This window comes from Grammomys surdaster, unplaced genomic scaffold, assembly GCF_004785775.1.
Source record: "Grammomys surdaster isolate TR1022 unplaced genomic scaffold, NIH_TR_1.0 184, whole genome shotgun sequence".
NCBI classification, from domain to species: Eukaryota; Metazoa; Chordata; class Mammalia; order Rodentia; family Muridae; genus Grammomys; species Grammomys surdaster.
The window spans coordinates 2,890,776-2,912,056 of record NW_021604629.1 but is presented as its reverse complement, the minus strand read 5'-3'; the positions used below and the strand labels follow the sequence as shown (position 1 = coordinate 2,912,056).

General features: G+C 44.6%; 1 protein-coding gene across 1 annotated transcript in view; it reads left to right on the top strand.

The window, feature by feature from the left end:
• Positions 1–21,281, top strand: part of Scube2 (signal peptide, CUB domain and EGF like domain containing 2) — a 58,895-nt gene that overhangs the window by 29,005 nt on the left and 8,609 nt on the right. Inside the window, exons 13-16 of the mRNA XM_028768097.1 lie at positions 3,018–3,173; positions 3,521–3,727; positions 18,828–18,995; positions 19,510–19,671. Of these exons, the coding sequence (XP_028623930.1) occupies positions 3,018–3,173; positions 3,521–3,727; positions 18,828–18,995; positions 19,510–19,671 (693 nt within the window). The remainder of the gene's footprint in view (positions 1–3,017; positions 3,174–3,520; positions 3,728–18,827; positions 18,996–19,509; positions 19,672–21,281) is intronic.

Sequence of the window (21,281 nt, the reverse complement as noted above, 5' to 3'; positions counted from 1 at the left end):
ATTAATGCACGTATACAGAGCATTCTGATTACTGACACCCCTGCACTCTCTTACCTCCCTCCCATCTCTAGCCCTCTCCTCTTTCCTCCAAGTCGATTTCCCATATCCGTGTCTTTTTGTTTCACTTTGTGACCAACTGAATTTAACCAGGGCCATTTGTATGCCCATGGGTTTGGAGCTAACCACTGGAAGCTGTTGGGTTCATCAGTGGGTACACAGCTGAATAGAACAGCTGTCCCTCCCTCAGAATCATCAGCATACAGTTCAGTAGGGAGGGATGGTGCCCCATGAGCCTCTCTGATCCATGATTGACAGTTGGCAGGCCCAGTGCAGGTAGCTGCAGCTGCTGTGCCATCAAGATTGTACTGGCTGTGTCGTGGTCAGAAGACAGTGTTTCACAGGTCCTCTCCCTGTCTTCCTTCTCTTAGATTCATTATATCCTTTCTTCCAAGATGTCCCCTGGGCCTTAACCAGTGACAAAAATGTGCTGTTTAGGGCTGAGTCAATTTTTTGTACCTTCTAATTAGGAAAGTATTTTTTATTTTATGTGTATGGGTGTTTTGACTTCATGTGTATTTGTGTACCACATATGTGCCTGGTGCCCAAGGAGGACAGAAGAAAAAGTGTCTGATCTCTTGGAACTGGAGTTACAAACAGTTCTTAGCCATCCTGTGGATGCTGGGACTCAAATCCAGGTTCCCCTAAAAGAATAACCATTGTCTTAAGCACTGAGCTATCTTTCCAGTGTCACTTTGTTTTAAAGATCTATTTTTATTTTCAATGCTGTGGACATGTGTGGGTATGTATATAGGTATGTACATGTAAGTATGGTGCCTGCGGAGCCCAGGGGTGTCAGCTCTCTTGGGAGCCACCCAAGTGTGGATGCTGACTCTGGGCCTCTGCAGGAACAGTATGGGCTCTTAACCACTGAGCTGTCTCTCCAGCCCAGGGAAGTATTACTTAGAAATAGATTTGGTCCTGAGTTTACTTAGTAGATCGGACCAGCATTGACATCAGATGTTAACAGCACGGGGAGCTGAGTGGAGGGTGTACAAGAACTCTGTGCTTTTCTCTAAATTAAACTTACTTCAAAATACAAAGTTTTAAGCAAAATACCGTGACTCACACCTATAATTCCAGCACTTGGAGGCTGAGGCAGGAGATTGGTGTGAGTTCAAGGCCAGTTCTGAGTACATAGTGAATTTCAGGCTGGCCTGGAGCACAGAGTGAACTTTGTATAAAAACAAAATAAATAGATAAAAATAGTTTTAAGGCCAGTGAGATGCCTCAGCTGGTTAAGGTGGCTGCTGCCAAGCCTCACAGCCTGGATTTGATCCCCGAGACCCACACATATGGGAGAAGGAGAAAACTGACTCCTGCAAGTTGTCCTCTGCCTTCCACATGCCGTCTCCCCACATGGCACATGTGAGCCGTGGCAGGTGTACAACCCCCCCATAAACATATACACAACATAAATCATGTAAAAATAGTTTTAATGAAGGTATTGGAAAGAAAGGAAAGCAAGTTCAACTTTAACATCTACTTAAGCTTTGAGTTTAGCTCTTTAAAAATTATAAAATGGGGCTGAAAAGATGCCTCAGATTAAGAGCACTGGCTGCTTTTCTAAAGGACCCAACTTCAGTTCCTAGCATCCATGCTGGGCAACTCACAACTGCCTGTAACTCTAGCTCCAGGGCATCTGATGCCCTCTTTCAGCCTCCTTAGGACCTGCACATATGTGGCATATACACATATATTCCATATATACATATACAAAAGTAAAAATATGTTTTAAAACTATAAAATATATGGTTTTGGAAAATATAGGTAGAAAATTAATTTGTCTCTTCCTCTGGACTTGATGGTCTGCTGCTTTGTAATTAAAGACTATGGCACAGATAACCTTTAGTTCAATAAAGTTAAGTTTTTAAAAGATATGGCAGTGGTGGTGTTTGGGAGGCAGAGGCAGGCAGATTTCTCTGAGTTTGAGGCCAGCCTGGTCTACAGAGTGAGTTCCAGGACAGCCAGGACTACACAGAGAAACCCTGTCTTGAAAAACCAAAATAAATAAATAAATAAATAAATAAATAAATAAATATAGATAGATATGGAAATAACTTGGTGATGGTGGTGGCATATGCCTTAATCCCAGCACCCAGGAAGCAGAGGCAGGCATATGTCTGTGTGTTCGAAGCCAGCCTGGTGTACAGAGTGAATTCCAGGACAGCCAGGGCTGCATAGAGAAACCCTGTCTTGAAAAACAAACAAAACAAAACAAAAACAAACAAACAAACAAACCCCCCAAGATATGCAGATAGATTTTGTGGAAACATGTCCTGCTTTGCAGTTTGGTTGGGTTTAGTTTTCTCTGTTGAGAGTCAACAGATTCAGTGGAAGTGCTGGGCAGAGGGGCTACCACGACAGTCAAGAGTAGGGGCAAGCAAAGGCTGACTTAGAGCAAGCCTTCCACTGTTGTCCTAGATGGTTTCAGAGACTGTTTGGTTCTGTTGAATCCTTGTGCCGTTTACTGTTTGTGGCTGTAACGCGAGACACGCTGTTGATGTCTGCGCTCTCTCCCTTTGGGATGGAGGTGCACCAAGCTCGGCTGGATGTAAAGCAGGAGTTGATTTTCTTTCATTCCATTTGATGCTTCAGCATCTGCTTGGGCTATCCTAGTCCAGCTGTGAGGAAAAACCACCATGAGAATGCCCCTACCTTAGCCAACTGTCAAAAGAATACAAAACTGCTCCAGCCCCTGGTTCTTGTCCTCTGCTGTGGTTAGCCATGGGAGAGTTTCAGCCTTTACCCTTGAAAAGAATGTTCAAGAGCTCGGCTGTAAAGTTACATAGGAATGAAAATGTCCCGGCCTCAGGCTAGACTCTGGCAATGGCTCGGCATGTGGAGTGAATCACACGCTCCCTAGAGGGTTGTGATGAAATGTTTACTGAGCTCTAGCAAATGCTCAGCTCAGTGCTGGGCCAGGACTTGGCTTCCGATCCTTTTGTTTCTTCATACAGAGAGGCACAGCTTGGTAAAAGAGAGCTTCCAGTACGCAAACCTTACATGCAGCCCTGGCAAGCAAGTCCCGGGAGCCCTTGGCCAACCGAACGCCCCTAAAGAAATGTTTATCACGGTTGAGTTTGAACGGGAAACTTACAAAAAGGAGGTGACAGGTTGGTCTGAAAGCCATCTGCGGTGCCAGGCTTCTTACAGCTTGTCCCTTTTCTCTGCCTTTCATTTCCCATCATTCCTGGGGGTGGGGGCAGAAACTAGCGCAAGCACTTAAGTATCTCCTGTTTGATTTTTCACCCCTCAAAATACACTAAATTGGTTTCGAACCTGATAAAACTTCATAAAACCCGAAACTATCATTTGGGTCCCACAAATTTGTGTTTGAATTGAATGCTGCCCAGGTTGCCAGGTACCCAGCTCCGGAGAACTTGGGGTGTTGGTGGGTCACTGGGCATCCTCACTGCAGCTAGAAGACCCCTCCCCATGCTGCTGTTCCCCGTTTCTTCAGCTTCCTGCAATCTGAGCTGCGTGGTAAAGCGGACAGAGAAGAGGCTGCGGAAAGCTATCCGCACACTCAAGAAGGCTGCCCACAGGGAGCAGTTTCACCTGCAGCTCTCAGGCCTGGACCTCGATGTGGCTAAAAAGTCCCCCAGAGTGTCGGAACAGCAGGAGGAGACCTGTGGAGTGGGCCAGGGTCGTGGAGAAAGCCAGTGTGGTGAGTAGCCAAGGTGTGATTACTGATAGACCTGCCTGGAATGCCAGACAGGTGGACCAGGGAGCCAGTGACAGGCCTGGGCTGTCCTTCTCTGGGCTCACTCCAGAGAACACGCTAGACGTTTTTTCTTTATCTGTAGCTGTTATTCACCAGCCCTGGCACTCCCTAGGAGCTGAGGTATAACTTACCTGTGTTTTCCACATACCCGACAGGTTTGCTGGCCTGTGGTAGGCAATATTTGTGAACTGCAGAACAGAAAGGTGAATGCAGTGCTGCCTGGCCAGGGCAGGATGCAAGGCACCCGGAGCCTTTCTGCAGTCTATGGTCACAGTTTCTGTAGTTACTACTTTTCCGCTTATTACCCATGGGTTTGTACAAAGGCAAAAACTAGAGGCCGCATAGGTGCCTTGGAGACATCTGGGCCTCAAACCAAGGTTCCAAGCAGTGTCAGTTCCATGGTGTGCTGTTGCTCTGTGTGTGTGTGCGTGTGTGTGTGTGTTTCAGAGCAAATATTGTTTCTAAATTCATCAGGAGACTCCAGGACAAGAGACCCCAGGATGGTCAGATGTGACATTTGCTCTGCGCAGTTACCAGAGACACTGCCTGAAGAGCCTCACAGAGGGAAGTTGGAGTCTCCCTTTAAAGTGATAAGCGTGATTGATTTGCTTCTTATCTGTTAGGAATGTAACACTCCCTAGCTCCTTAGATCCAGGGATAATCTTACTGGAGAGGGAACAGCATCTCCTACAGGCAACAAAATGAATGCAGAGGTCTATGTTCAGTTGCTTAAACTCTCACTGGTGGGAGATATCTCAGCCGGTAAAGCACATGCCATGCAAACATAAGGACCTGACTCTGACCCCTGGCACTCACACAAACAGCCAGGTACTGCACACCTGTAATCTCATTACTGGACAGGCGAGACGGAGGATCAGGAGCTTGCTGGCTGGCCAGCATTGCCTACTTGGCCCTAGTGAGAGACCCTGTCTCAAAAAAAAAAAAGTCTGTGTTATCTGGAGAACAACAGTCTAGGTTGCCCTCTGACCTCCACATGTAGGCACACACATGTGCACACACATGTGCACACACATATATACACCCCACACATACCCTGTGCATGCCTCCAAATAAGAGTAGTAGTAGCAGTAGGTTTTTTGTTTGTTTGTTTGTTTGTTTGTTTGATTGTTTTAAGACTGAATTTAGAGGGCTGGAGAGATGGCTCAGTGGTTAAGAGCACTGACTGTACTTCCAGAGGTCCTGAGTTCAAATCCCAGCAACCACATGGTGGCTCATAACCATCTGTAATGGGATCTGATGCCCTGTTCTGGTGTGTCTGAAGACAGCTACAGTGTATTCATATATAATAAATAAATCTTAAAAAAAAAAAGACTGAATTTAGAACCTAATTCTAAAGTCTGTTTCACTCCTGTGTAAGGTGACGTTCTCTGAGAAGAAGCAGCTGTCTGTTCTTAAGGGTCAGTAGACTCTTGGGCCCAGGCAGTGGAGTTAGGAAAAGGGGTAGGAAGTTGGCTGGGTTTCTGCATGGGCACAGCTGAAGCTAGCTTTGTTCTGGAGAGCTTTCAGCGAGAGCCACTGCTCCAATCTGCTGCTTCGCCAAAGCTTAGAGAAGACCAAGCACCACTGTACACAAGGGGCCGGTTCCCAGATAGTCTTGACTCTTCTTCCAGCTGATTTTCTTAAAAAGAAAAGAGGGCAATAAACCCAGCTGGCTGGCTTCTCATTTGGAATCCTCAGAGTTCCAGTCTCCATACCAAATTAGTGACAAGAGCTGGCTCTTGCTGCCCTGCTTTCTAGGGTGAGTGGAATGAACTCTTGGAGAAGCAGGCAGGCAGGCAGGCAGGCCCTCTTTCTGGTCTCTGGGAGCTGAATTACAGCCCCTCCCTTTCCAGGCCTGTGGGAGTAAGGACTTGTGGGTTCATAAAGGAAACTTTGTGGACAGTCAAGAATTCAGGAAAACTAGTGTCAAGGCCTGCGGACCCTCAGGGGTCATGTAAGCGGTGCTATTACAGGTGTGCTTCAGGGAAGCAAAGGCCCAAGAAGAGGAGCAGGCCTTACTAAGTCACTTAGGCCTCTTGGCCACAAACCTATCAGGGAACAACCAATAGAGTTAAGTTCTTACAGTATTCAAATGTGTCCCTGACATGCCTATCAGCTAAATTTGGTTGGGTTTGTTTCTTAAAGAGGCTGTATGTTTCCTAAGAGCTTGCACTAACTCTTAATGAGTCTAGTGCCCAACATGGGACCAGGTCAGGCAACAATGTGGAAGACTTTTCTGGGGGAAAAACATACCACAGGACTTGTTAGTGAGGGAGGATTATGTATAAAGAAGGGTCCGGCATACTGGTTAGGAAGGAGGCTGTGAGAAGGCTCAGCAGGTAAAGGCACTTGTAGGCAAGAGCGGCCACTGAGTTTGATGCCTGGGATGCTCAGGGTGGGAGGAGAGAACTCCTGAAAGTTGTTCAGGCCTATTTATATTTTTGAATATCAATGAACTCTAGTTGGCATACAGTGGAGCTAAGCCTAGGATAGTCCTTGGTTCATTTTAGACGATATTTTCAGCTTCTGTTTATTTTTGTTCTTGTTACTATAATGAAACACTGGAGGTTGGATACCTTTACAAAGAAAGGGGTCTTTTTTGGCTTATGATTCTGCATATCAGTTGTAAAACGGCCACATCTCATGATGACCTTCTTTTGGCTTTTGGTCATCGTCTCAAGGAGGCCATGGCCTCGGGTGGTGAAGATGAGGGCTCACATGTGGCTCTTGACTTTTTTTTTTCTTTCTTGTTTTGTTCTCTTAGTGTCTTACTGTTTGGTCCTGGCTCCTTGATTTAACTGATCCTCCTGCCTCAGACTTCTGAGCACCTGAAGCTATTCTCCCTATTCTTTTGTTTGTTTTTGCTTCCCCCCCTCCCCCAAGACAGGTTTTCTCTGTGTAGCTGTCCTTGAACTCACTCTGTAGATCAGGCTAGCCTTGAATTCAAGAGATCTACCTACCTCTGCCTCCCAAGTGCTGGGATTAAAGGTGTACACCAACACGGCCTGGCTCTCCTTATTCTTCTTAAGCCACCAGTATTTGGTCACATGGGCCCCATTCTTATGAATTTATATAATTCTAATCATTTCTCCCCCCAAACCAACCTCTGAAGACCTTAGCTTAATTTTTTGTTTTACCTTGTCAATACTTAATATTTAATGAGGGTTGAATGTCAACACATGTACCTTTCAAAGCATAGCAGAGCCTCAAGAAGGTGTTCTGAATGACCTGAAGGGAGACTGGAAACCATTGTGTTTCTCCTTTTCATTATGGATGTGGACTCTGTTTCAGACAGTACAGTAATGTTGAGTATTCTCCCCACAGCTCCCTGATCCTACGTCTCAACACTGTTAGCATGGGCTAGTTTTATATACTTTTATGAACACATAAAAGTAAAATGTTATTTATTCATCAATATGTATTTATTAAGCTCCTGCTGTGTACTAGGTGCCCTTGTAGAGGCCAAGACTCCAGCCATGAAAGAGACTAATAAAAAGATCCTACCCTGTGCCAGGTACCATTGTAGATGCTGAGATCCAGCAGTAAAGGAGTAGTAAAAAGCTCCTACTGTGTGTCAGGACCATTGTAGATGCTGAGAATCCAGTAAAGGAGATAGACTAGCAAAAGTCTTAGCCCTCTTGAGGTTTATAATTTTAAAAGGAAGAAGCAGGTAGCTAGTCCCTAAGCAAGGACACAGATTATCCATCAAATGCTCACAAGGATATGGAGGATAAGTCACATGGGAAGTGAACTAGAAAGACGCAGGCGAGGAGGAGCAGGGAGGGGTTGTGTTCTCAGGTTCCATGAGGTCAGGGAAGCCCTCAATGCAAAGTGTGATGGTTTAGACACACAAAGGAAAGAGAAAATGAACCTGGGGTACTTGGATGAAGAGTGTTTCAGGCAAAGGAATAAGAAGTAGAACAAACCCCATAGGTATTAGAAGAAAGCACAGGGTGATGGGGGCTGGGGAGGGGGAGTGACCTCAGGGCAGTAGCAGACGCCCTGAAGTTCACTCCAGGATAGAAATCAGTGTGTTTTCTATGGTTCTGGAGCTCAACCCAGGACCTCACACACTCCGAATTGCCAGCCTGTATCTAAGATATCAGCTTCTGTCAGCCCAGCCCCTGTGAGTAGACATTGACGTGATTCTTAATTTTCCTTTTACAAACAGAGCAACTTTGGATAGCCTTCTCTGAGTACACACCAATATTCTTGAAGGCTAGATTTCTGGAAGTATATCTGCCAAATCAAGAACATGCATATATAAACATTGGTAGACGTTGCCAACTTAGTCTTCTGCATGCCCCCTCAAAGCATATGCCTTCAGCTCCACTTGAATCTTCAACGTCCCACATCCTCAAGTACATGAAATAGTTATTATTGATCCTTTAATCTTTGCAAACCCAGTAAGGAAAAAAGAATCACTAACTTTTTTGATCGTCAAGAACACACAAACACACTGTCTTAGGTTATTTATATTTCTTCTTCTAAGAACATTTATAGGTTTTGTCTATTTACCAAAAATATTTTTATACTTAAAATATTTAGATATTTTATTTTAAATATTTTTAAGTTATTGAATACAAAGGTCTATGTTTAGTTGCTTAAAATCTCACTGGTGGGAGATACCTCCAGTCAGAAAAAAATATTAGCCAGGCATAGTGTGTACACCTTTAATCCCAGCACTCAGGAGGCAGAGGCAGGCTGATCTCTGTGAGTTGAGGCCAGCCTGATCTCTATAGCTAGTTCCAGAACAGCCAGGGTTACATAGTGATAGCCTATCTTGAAATAAAACAATAAATAAAAAATAAACTAAAACTTAGGTTAGACTAGATGATTCCATGTGTGTAGGGGCTTGCCACCAAACCTGATGATCTGAGTTCAATCTCCAAGTTCCACATGGTGTAAATACAGAACCAACTCCCACAAGTACTCCTTTATCCCCCATGCATGCTATTGCATGTATATGTGCACGTGTGCTCATATGTACACACTTACATAAAACAATTTTAATTTTTTTAAAAAAATAAAATTTAAAGTCCCAAGTTATACCAAAGAAAAGACTCACTTGATCAAATGGAAAAACGTTCTTATTATCATTTGTACATAGTAAAGTTTATGAATTTGGCATTTAGGGGCAGCCTGTTCTTCAAGTAACCTTTGTACCATCTGTGATCAACTTTAGCAAGATGTCAGAAAGGAAAAGCAATTCTGGGGCAGGCGACAATGGCTCAGTCAGTAAAGCGCTTGCTGTACAAGAATGAGGATCTGAGTTTGCATCCCCTACATCCACATAGGAAGCCAGGGATGGTGACATGCGCCTGTCATCCCTGTGCTGGGAAACAGAACCAGAAAGGCCACTGGAGCTCACGGGCTCGCCAGGTATTTTAATCGGTAAGCTCCAGGTCTCAGTGTGAAAGCCTTTCTCAAAAAGTAAGGTAGAGAGCAATTGAAAAAGATACCTAACATACATGTCTGACCTCTCCCTGCAATTATACATACATATATACACATGAACACGTACACAAACATACGCAGAGGTATAAATACAAATAGATAAAGCAACTCTATTTTACAAAGAACAGATTTCTGGGCTAATGTTGACTCCTGGTAAAGTTGTTGGGTTTAAAAAAAAATTTTTTTTGTTTGTTTTTCTGTGGGTTTGTTGTTGTTGTTGATGTTGTTGATGTTGTTTTGGCTGAGGATAGTGAAGCCCTGGGGTTGATCTTGAGGGGCTGGGGTTGGTAGAGAGTTGGTTCAGAAGTTAAGAGCAATGCTTGATCTCCCAGAAGACTTGGGTTTGATTCCAGCACCCATATGGCAGCTCACGACTGTCTCTAACCCCAGTCCCAGACTAACGCCATGCAGGGCCTGGCCTGCACATCAGTATCAGGAACTCGGAGATCTAGGTAGGGAATTAGCCTCTAGGGCAGGCATGGCCAATCACAGGAGTCCTTAAATATACTGTAAGGAGCTTCAGTTTCACCTTTCGATAATGTGGTATTTGTTTTAGTCAGGGTTTCTATTGTTGTGATAAATACCATGACCAAAACAACTCAGGAAGGAAAGGATTTATTTCCGCTTATGTGTCTCAATCATGGTTCATCATGAAGGGAAGTCAGGACAAGAACTCAAGGCAGGAACTGAAGAGACCATAGAGGAACACTGGCTTACTGGCTTGCTCAGTTTGCTTTCTTGATGTTTTGGTTATTAGGCTAACCTTTAATGGCTGAACCATCTCTCCAGCCCTCGGTTTGCTTTTTCTATACACCCTTGAGATACCTGCCCAAGCATGGCACCATCCATAGTGGCCTGGGCTCTTCCACATCAATCACTAATCAAGAAAATACCAGAGTTGCCCACCGGCTAATCTAATGGAGGCAGTTTTTCCACTGATAGGTCTATGTTTGTGTCAACTTGACAAACAAAACCAGGCAGGACAGTTAAAGATTTAATCAAGAGGTGTCTAGTCATATGTGTACTTGAGAAAAATCTTCCTGTCTAGATTGGAGGAGGTGGGGCTACAGGCAGAAAGGCTGGCTGAGAAGTTTTCAGTACATCACAGAGGCATTGGATGGGGAGAACACAGAAGCTTGGAGGCACGTTTAGGAGGAGGGGGTGACATTCACTAAGACTGTGGGTCAGAATCTGCAAAGAGAATGTTCTAGGGTATGCTCAGCCATTTCTGATTCTGCCCCTCACCTCTCCCAGTTAAACATCTCAGGAAGCAATCTCACAGACACAGTCAAAGGTTTGTCTCCTAGGTGATTCCAAATCCTGTCAAGTTGACAGTTGAGATTAACTGTTGTAATGTCAGACAGCTGGACATGCATGAAAACTTCACATCTCCCTGTTCAAACCCTCCTGTCATATTCTGTAAACACCTACTCCACCTTACTTCCTGTCTTAATGGGTGCCCTGCTGGGGCATAGGCAGATGGACCTTTCTGAGGCCTGCTTTTCCTCTCCAGTACTGGAGCCTCCATCCCTTACCTATGTGGTTCTTCTGTTATTCCCGACTTCCCCAGAGTTCTCTTTCTTTGTGAGACCATAGCCTACCTCACACAAACTATGACCTTTCTCATGAAACAAACCATCCTTCCATTGATGTCTCCTTACATGACCCATCATGCTCATAATAGATAGATTGATGGATGAATGGATAGATGGATAGGTGGATAGATAGATGGGTAGATAGATAGATGATGGATGAATGGATAGATAGATGATGGATAGACAGACAGATGATAGAGGATGATAGATAGATAGAGGATGGATGGATAGATGATGAATGGATGGATAGAGGATGGATAAACAGAAGAGAGATAGATAGGTGATAGATGAACAGATAGATGATAGAGGATGGATGGATGGATAGATTGATTGATACATGATGGATAAGTAGACTGATGGCTGGAGGGATAGATGAATGGATGGACAGATGGCTGGATAGGTAGGTGGGTAGATGGATAGATAGATACTGACTCCCTCCTCTTCTCTCTGTGGTATATATATATCTTTCTCTGTCTCCTCAATATATGTTTGAATTTATGACTGTTTTCTAGTACTGCTAGCCAATATAAGCAACAAACAATAAAAAATAGAATAAGACAAAGATTAAATAAGCATAACTAAACATAATTTTAACTCATTTCCTCTTCAGGTGTACTCTGTCCAAGTTGGCAAGGTTCATTGTTGTTTGCACTGATGCAAATACATTTCTAAAGCAGACTTTTCATTTGTTGCTAATGTTTTGTGTTAGTTCCTGTCAGATCTGGCTGAATCATGACTGTTTGACTCATGATATGGCTTGATCAAGGCGAGTGATAGTGGTAGGAGGTGTGACTACCCCAACACGTTCCTGTCTTGCTCCTGTGCTTGTGTCATTGGTAAACCCTCAGTACAGATGGCTTCTTAAGAGTCTTTCTGTGATTTTATGGTGGTTAATCACTTTGTTTGAAACTAGATTTTATAATCAATTATGATCATTTGACCAGACACAGTCTATCAGTCCTTTTACAGCCCCAGAGTTGTAGACCTGGCTGTCTGCAACTCACTCCATAGACCAGGCTGCATTTGAACTCAGAGCTTCACCTGCTTCTGCCTTCTGAGTGCTGTAATTAAAGGCGTGAGCCACTACTAGCTGGCTAATTCTCTTTTCTTGAAGACCTTTCATCCCCACAACTATCTCATGATTCTTGGACAGGCCTATTGACTAAGGGACCAGTCTTACATCATTGTAACCACTGGAGAATTGTTTCTTATTTAGTATGAGAAATGAATATATAGAGATCTGAGAATGTTGTTTTTCTTACACCTCTGAGTCACCTAGTAAGCCTTCAAAGTGTAGTAGCTGTCTCAGAGTACACAGGGAACTTAGGTAGTGCCCCTCACACAGCAGCTGAAAGATGGTTAGAGGCAGAGATTCTGTCTGCTGCTTGTCTGTCCAGCCCCTCTTACACACTGTAAAGCCTTCTTTCCTTGCCATGGCGCTCAGTACCCAACACGACCTGCCTTGCTTGTTTTGTATTGCTTGGTTTTTGTTGTTTGTTTGCTTGCTTGCTTTTCAGTGTTTTACTATGTAGCACAGGCTGGCCTGGAACCTGCAATTCTCTTGCTTCAGCCTCTTAAAACACATCTCCAGCCGGGCGAAGGTGGCACAAGCCTTTAATCCCAGCACTTGGGAGGCAGAGGCAGGCGGATTTCTGAGTTCGTGGCCAGCCTGGTCTACAGAGTGAGTTCCAGGACAGCCAGGGCTACACAGAGAAACCCTGTCTCGAAAAACAAAAACAAAAACAAAAAACAAGCAAACAAACAAACAAAAAACCATCTCCAGTTACCCTGCCCCTTTTCTTTCTCTTCCTATGACACAAGTCTTCTGCAACTAGGCGGTCTCAATAGAAGACTGTTTCCCTCCTTCCATTTTAGTCCCTGCCCAGAGCCATCTTTCCTAGCTGCCTTACTGAAGCACGTAACATCTGCATGTTATTTTAAAATGTTAAATAAAGAAGCAAATAACTCTCCCGGGCACCACTGAAGGACAGGGCTGGCAAGATGACTCAGTGGGTAAAGGGGCCTGCCACCAGGCCTAAGGATTTGACTCTAATCCCTGGAACCCACAGGTGAGGATTCCCACTAGTAGTCTTCTGACCTGCACCCTGCCCTCCCCATACACAAAACAAATAAAATGTAAAAAAGTTAAAATAAGAAGAAAGAAAGAAATCCCAAGGACAGGTGACAATATACAAAGAGGGCAAAGTATGGCTTTAGGGGTGGAAATTTAAATTGAGGGCCAAAAAGTCACCCTGAAGGAAATGAAATTTTGGCTTCACCTCACCAGGCATGAAGAGAACATAACACACAGCTGGGTCCCCAGAGAGGGAGGTATCCAGCTGGGCTCATTTCTGGCCCTCAACCATGAGGGTGTTTTCAGAAGGCATCTCTGAGTGCACCCCCAAATCCTGCAAAGATGATGAAGAAGCAATCCTTCAGTCTAAGAAGCTGCTGTGCCCTGTTATCCTGGGGCACTCCTTTAAAGGGAGCTCAAACCTGGATTCTGAGATCACTGTGCTGTGTTGGAACTCTGGGGACTTGCCTCTGAGCTGGGACAAAGCAGACACCCCAGGATACCTTGGGAATCCACATGGGCTGCCTGTGGCTCTCCTTCAGAAGTCAAGGCTCAATCCTAAAGACAACGTGAGACTTGGAGAATGGCCCCTTTTATTAGGTTCACCCTCTTAGCAGCAGAGAGACCATAGTGTTTGCCCATAGCCTGAAATACTCAAAGGCCAGGGCCCTGAAAAGAGGGCAAGCCTTTAGGCCTCTTTGTCACCATTAATCCTAGTCCCTGCTGGTTTCTACCCCTTTGCATCAGAAAGGCTTTCTTGTATTTTTTCTTTCTTTCTTTTTCCCTTTTTTGAAGAGGAGGAGAAACAGCTGTGCAGGATTTGAGAATGGGGTTTTAATGGTCACTGACAGTACACAAAAGCTCTACTGTGGTGGTGAAGTGTTCTGGGGGCAATTGCCTCCTTTGTCTGAGGGCAGTGACACAAGCAGGCTACTCAAGGGGAAGAGAGAAGCAACTGGGACATGAGATTGAGGTATCACCCAGCACATGTGCACTCCGCTGTAACAACGCTGTTCCCAGGCATCCATCATGACAGTCAGAGGCTCTCTCGGGTTTACCTTGAAAAGAAGCAAGTGTCTCTGGAAGGTGTGTGGCATGAATTATTTCCTTAGGTCTTTCTCTCTGGAAAATTCGACTGACAAAATGCAGTTGTTTATGTGAAGCAGGCAGGGTCTTCCTGGCCACAGGGCAGCTGATGTAGTATCCTCCCTTTGATTGGTTAAGAAATCCCAACTGATAAGGAGTAATGTGAGACCTCTCTACGTGGAGCCTTGACCAGGATTGGGTAAATAGCTCCAAGGTGGAGCCAAACCTGGACAATCCTGTATCCATCCTGTTCAGTGAGACGTAGGTCTAGACCTGTACATGGGCACAGCGTTTTCTCCCAGAGAAGCCAGTGGTGCCAACCATGTTGATCTGCCTCTATGTAAGGATTGACTCTGCCGCTGAGACTATGGTTTTAGCCTGGGTCTCTGCCGACAGATATTCCTTTGATGCGAATGGCTCAGGCCAGAGGCCTTCTGGACAGGCTAGCATTGATTTGCTTTCTGCTAGTCTCCATAACAGCTTAGCTGAAGAAATCCATAAAAGAATTATTCTCTTACTTACCAGCCCACTATAGGTACTGGGATGGACAGCTGAGACAGCATGACACGTGAATGCTTTGTCTATAACTCAGTCCAGCTTTTCATGAGACATGGGCTAGAAGCAAAGTGGCCATGGAAACCATACTGCAGAGTAAGTTTGGAATATAGACTCTGCCACAGACAGATGTATCCTGCTCATTATAATACTGACTGCCAAGGAAGCAAGCTGGGTTCACATTTAAGATTTCAGTTAAAACAAAATCACAAACTTTTAGGGGCTGGAAAGATGACTCAGTGGTTAAGAACACTGGCTGCTCTTTCAGAAGACCCAGGTTTGATTTATGTCACCCATTTGTAACATGGTTGTTATGTAACAACCATTTGTAACTCCAGTTTCAGGGGGTCTGACACTTTTTTTTTCGGACTTTACAAGGACCAGGTGCATATATGGTGCATATACATAGAGGCAAAAGACCCATACACATAAAGTAAAACTAAATCTTTTTTTTTAAATCACAAACTCATATATAAACAACACACAAATATAAGAGTAAATATGAACAATACAAAAAGTGTTAAGATTTAAGTATGAATGTAAATTTTATTGGTTGATTACATCTATAACTGTAGAAATAATACCTAAAATAGTCCATAGCCTTGTTTTGATCCAAAAGCCTCATTTTTAATCATATTTTTGAGGGCATAATGAAAAGCTAGTAGTAAGAAATTTTTGTTGTTTTTGTTGGTTTGTTTTTGAGACTAGACTTTACTATGTAGGTCTTGAACTTGCTGTGTAAGACCAGGATGGCCTTGTACTCATGGAGATCTATCTGTCTCTGCCTTCTGAGAGTTGGGATTAAAGGTGTGTGCTATCCTGCCTAGCACTGAGTGTTTTGATTACTGATGACAGATCACTGCCATGTCTCACCCTACAGTTACACATAGGAACTGCACATGTGCAGACTGCACTTGGAGGACAGGATGGAAATGAACATTCTCCTTAGGATGCTTGAGACACATAACAGTTGACTTTGTCCTGTGGGGTTTTTTTATTCTATTTCCTGGAAGATTTACATTTAAAACAGAATGTGTTTATTCCAGTCAGACTCTTAGCTGCTTAACATCCTGAACTGAGCTTCTGTCTCTACCTTTTCCTCTCCTAAATTCAGAGTTCAGAGTGCTAACCATTAAACAAGGGAAAGCCCACTCTTAAATTCAAAGCTCTAAACCTCTCCAAAGATCTATCCCACACATTAGCTGTGAGGCTTTGGACCGTAATATTAGCTCCCTCCTCCTAGGCTCTCTTTTGTAAACTGGAGCCAGTGATGTCACCTGCAGAGCAGGTGACATATGTATGCTAAGGAATACATGACAAATTACAGGTAAAGTGTCTGGCTTGGTGTTTTGTACACTGTAAGTACTTAATGACAGCTACATAGAAAGGATATTTAGGGGCTAGAAGGGTGATGTTTGACTGTTGGAATAGGAAGCCAAATTGGTTATATTTACTTCATGTACGTGCCATAGAATAGGGCATCAATCCTTATTGAACCAGTACCATCAGAATCTTTATTTAACCGGCAATCAGAAGCATAGTCATGAATTTTCTTTAAAAAATTTTTTTAAATTAATTACCATTATTTATTTATTTTTTAATTTTATTTTATTTATGAGTACACTGTCGCTGTCTTCAGACACACCAGAAGAGGGCATCCAATCTCATTATGGATGGTTGTGAGCCACCATGTGGTTGCTGGGATTTGAACTCAGGACCTCTGGAAGAGCAGTCAGTGCTCTTAACCGCTGAGCCATCTCTCCAGCCCCCAGTCATGAATTTTCTTATTGCTTATTCTTTCTGGAATATTTACAAGGATTTATGCATTTTATGGCATATCTGAAGTATGTTGTTTTATAAGAACCTCAAGACCTTACCAACCTCAGAGGCCAAAGGGGAGAGCTTCAGAAAACATGACTTCTGATGGGATTCCTCTTTCCAGGGGTGTTTGCCCCCCTAAAGAATAAAACTTCAATGTCTGGAATTCAGGAACTCTTTTGACCTATCTAGCTCCCCTCTTTTCCTTTTGTTGCAGTGTAAGAACCCCTGTGACTTGTCCCATTTCTACTGGGGAGATCCTATCCAACCTTCAAGGCCCAACTCAAATATGGCTTCCTGTAGGAAGCCTTGCAGGATGCTGCCAGGAAGAATTCAGAACATCTCTCTCAGGGCTGGACCTGTAGGTAGCACCATGGTAGAGTGTTTGACTGGCATGTTTAAGGCCCTAGAATCTCTAATTCTTCTAGGTGAAATACACACACACACACACACACACACACACACACACACACACAGAGAGAGAGAGAGAGAGAGAGAGAGAGAGAGACAGAGAGACAGAGAGACAGAGAGACAGAGAGACAGACAGAGACAGAGAGACAGAGAGACAGACAGAGACAGACAGAGAGAGGGAGGAGAGAGAGAAAGAGAGAGAATGAGAAAATTTTACCTTCATACTTTTTTGATAGCCCTGTAAACTAGGATAATCCATAAGTTAAAAACCATTTCACCACCAAGTGCTTCTGCTACAAACTAAGTAAGGCAGCTGTGGTTCCTGCTGACCTAGAAGATACAGGCCTATTAGACAGGGGCAATAGGAGTAGGGAACTCAGAGACAGTGCACACTCTATCTTTATGTAGGTGTGCATGGGGAGTGTGTCCATGTATCCATCTTAACACCTTCATCTCTAACACTCACATCATCTTCCCTCGGCCTCTGTCTCCACACTGACCAGATTGTTCCCCCCTTTGGCTAGTCAGTTGCAGGGCTGGGACGTATTATGATGGATCACAAGAACGCTGCATTTTATGTCCAAATGGAACCTTCCAAAATGAGGAAGGACAAGTCACTTGTGAACCATGCCCAAGACCAGAAAGTCTTGGGTCCCTAAAAATCTCAGAAGCCTGGAATGTATCTGAATGTGGAGGTAAGGATTCTGTCTGTCCCTTCTTACTCCTCCGGTCCCCAGTGTCATTGTTTAGACTGAGGCAGGGTATCACCCCCGAGTGTGCACTGGATAATGCACACTGGACCTTGATCTTCCCTCAAGCAGGGACCATTTGGGTTCATTATTAGTTCTTCAGTGTTTGGGCTGGCACTGGACGCACTGGGCTGATGCCTACATGAGCAAAGAAGGAGGATGGCAGTATGGCTCAGTTGTAGAGTTTGAGCTCCAGTACCGCATTAACTGTTGTAATAACAGACACTGTAATCTCAGTACCTGGGAGGCGGAGGCAGGAAGATCAGGAGTTCAAGGTCATCTTTGACTTCATAGTGAGCTTGGGGTCAACCCAGGCTACACAAGACCCTGTCTCAAAAATAAAGCCAGAAGGATGGAGAAGATATTGGCAGAACAGTATAACTGCTACACTTACATGATTTCTTCACCCTGTAAATATGCACAACAGAGACCTCAGCCATCTCTCTGTCCTAAAGGGCCTGGTTAAACAAAACAAAATCCAAATCCACTACTCTAAAAGAGGGACCAATAGTGATGACAGTATTAATTGTGTTGGAACGGGGAGAAAAGTGGATCAAAAGAAAGTAATTAGAGTACATTGGCTACCTGCTGATACAAAATTAATCAATAAAAAAGAATAAAAATACAAAAATTCACAAATAAACAAAAAAATGAGAATTGGGTAGAGTTTTAAGAGACAGAGACTCTGTAGAACACCTAGTTACTGACAAGCTGCATTGTACAAGAACAAGAGCTCCTCAGGGTCTTTCATTAACGTCTGGTTCCTTCCCTGATCTTAAGAGGGACCCCCTGATGACAAGGGGTAAGTTAGTTGGGTTTGGTAGACTGATTGGGGTAGGTCAGGGCACAGCTCAGTGCAAGGAGATGCAACTGAAGAAATGATGAAATGGGAGGCTCTTCAAGCTCATGCTGTTACTTGTCAAGGTTGGGCTTCTGTGTCTAACCATCAGATTGACTCTATAGCTGAAATTATTCATTCCCCTCACTCCAGTCCCACCCTGACCCCATCCCTATCACAAGGAATCCCTGGGTAGGGTGCAGATCAAAGCTCCACACTAGGCTTTTCTCCCTGGAAACAGATGCCCGTCTGTGCACTGAGCTCTGTAGGCCTGTGTGCAAACCTCAGGGATTTACCCACCTCCTGAGGATCCAGGTGGGAATGGCTGGGTGCTTTTCACTGATGTGTAAGCTGAAGTCAGCATGGGGTATCAGGCCTCACAGAGGCCTATCTCTTGTGCAGAGAGGTGGGGAATGGCCTCCCATGGAGCCTCACTCACCCAGGGCCATACTCCCCACAGACCTTTGCCAACCAGGTGAATATTCAGCAAATGGATTTGCCCCTTGCCAGCTCTGTGCCCTGGGCACCTTTCAGCCTGATGTGGGCCGAACATCTTGCCTCCCATGTGGAGGGGGTCTTCCTACCAAACATCTGGGAGCTACTTCCTTCCAAGATTGTGAAACCAGAGGTGAGTACTTACTTTGGAACTCCATTCTCTTCTGAATTCCACTGGGTCTAGTGAAGATGTGATTCCCCACCAGTCCAGGCTGCCCCTGTGGCAGGGCTTTAGCTCTCCCTAGCCACCAAGGCCGTTCACACATGAGAGGGCAGCAATGAGCAGGTTTTATAAAAGACCCCTGGGCTCCACTCTCTACTCTTACTCTATCTCAGTGGCCTAGCTACCCCCCACCAGTCCCCTCCAGAGTTACTTTTCCCTGCCTCTCCCAAGGGAGGGCCAAGTCAGCCTCAGTTGGTGCTCTAATTGCTCCCACCCTGAAGATTTAACTGATGACCACTGCTGCCTGGCCATGTGTGTTTGTGTTCATTGTTTTGAGTGATATGAATACTTCTCACTCTGGCTGTTGAGGGAATCAAGTGTTGATTAATCCTGTCTTATCAGGAAAGCAGTATTTCATTTAGGCATAATAATTTATCTCATAAACCTTGGAGCATTTGATTAAAAATAGTCTTTTTATTCACAGTTCAATGTTCGCCTGGGCATTTCTACAACACTACCACACACCGATGTATCCGTTGCCCACCGGGGACATACCAGCCTGAATTTGGAAAAAATAATTGTGTTTCCTGCCCGGGCAATACTACCACTGACTTTGATGGCTCCACCAACATAACACAATGTAAAAGTAAGTTTTTCTTTAAGGTGTTTCATAGGCTGGATTAGAGGGTGCCTGGGTTGGATTTGGGTAGGGAAGCGTAAGAAGGTAGCCAGAGTTTCAGGTTCATTCAGGGTCATGTGCATCAGGCTAGTCCTGTTCATAGCTGAGTGGACCCATGCTATGGGAGGGAGCAGTTGCAGTGTTCTTGGCTTTAAAACAGAAGCTATAGCTATGACCCAGAAGTACTTACCTTTTTCATATGTGTGGTGCAGGGGATTGAACCAAATGCTTAAAACATGGTCATCTTCTGCCCCTGAACCCCACTCCAGCACCTGTACTTACAATTGTACTTTTTCCTGGAGGATAATTTTAGTTCAGCCTAGCTCAATACACATTGTCTGAGGGCCTGCTCTGTGCCCAGCATCCTACTAAGTCAGCCTGGCCAAGCTGCCAGGAGACAGACTATAGAGCTACAGGAGGAGCAAGTGACCATTCTGTAGAGGAAAGGTCTTTGGAGAGCATGGAAAGAGGATGGGTCAGGTACAAAAGGGCTTCATGCTGCAGACAGCCCCGTGGGAAGCCAAAGCTTAGACAAGCGAACACCTTCTGGCAGCAGACTTCTGAATCTGGGCAGGAAAAGGAGGCCTTGGACAGATGTGGGGCCTGCTAAGGGTTGTGATTTGTGGTTTCAACAATGGGAAACTGAATCATTTAAGGCTAATGTGGGTTATTCCGTGCATTACCTACTATAAAAAACTCTATAGTAAAGACCAAAAGTAGAGCTCACCTGGGGTGACCGCCCGCCAGGCTAGTGAGGAGGCCTCCCCAAACTGGAGGAGCTTGAGGTTGAAGGAGCAGCCAATCAGTGTTATGGTTAAGAGATTACCTAGCTTCCTCTCCTGGGTTGTTTGTTTGTTTGTTTGTTGTGTTTTGTTCTGTTTTCATCTCAGTAGAGGAGATTGAACATAGGGTTGCATGCATGTGCCACAAGGACTTTCCCACTGAGCTGCAGCCCAAGCCCCAAGTGCCCTCACTATCTCAGTGTCCTCACTATCTCAGTGTCCTCACTATCTCAGTGTCCTCGCTATCTCAGTGCAGCTGTTGCCATAGACTCGGGCCTTGAATGCCTGCTCTGATGGCATTTCACCTCATGTGTTGGTAGGTGAGACTTTGGGAAGGCGCGCAGTGTTAGAGAATTCTTCCGAATACCAAGGCGACATAGTCCTAGTCTTGCCACTCCCTGGTCCTTGGCTATACATCAGGAGCCCTGATGCACAACTCCTCAGACAACCCTCAGTTCCATGGTCCTTTTCTTCCCAGAAGAAAAGCCTAGTTATTATTATTGTTCTCTCTCTCTCTCTCACTCCCTCTCCCTCTCCCTCTCTCTGTCTCTCTCTGTCTCTCTGTCTCTGTCTCTGTCTCTGTCTCTGTCTCTCTCTCTCTCTCTCTCTCTCTCCTACTGCTAACTCCCAGTTATAGTTAGAGAAGAAAAATCACCCCCCCCCATGTCTCTTGTACAGGTTTCCCTAACAGTATTAAACAATAACTCCCCTGAAGAACTCCAGACTATGTCTGTCTCAGTTCTGAACCCCAGATCTTTGGGAGACATGTGGGGGAGTCAGTGCCCGACAAGAGAG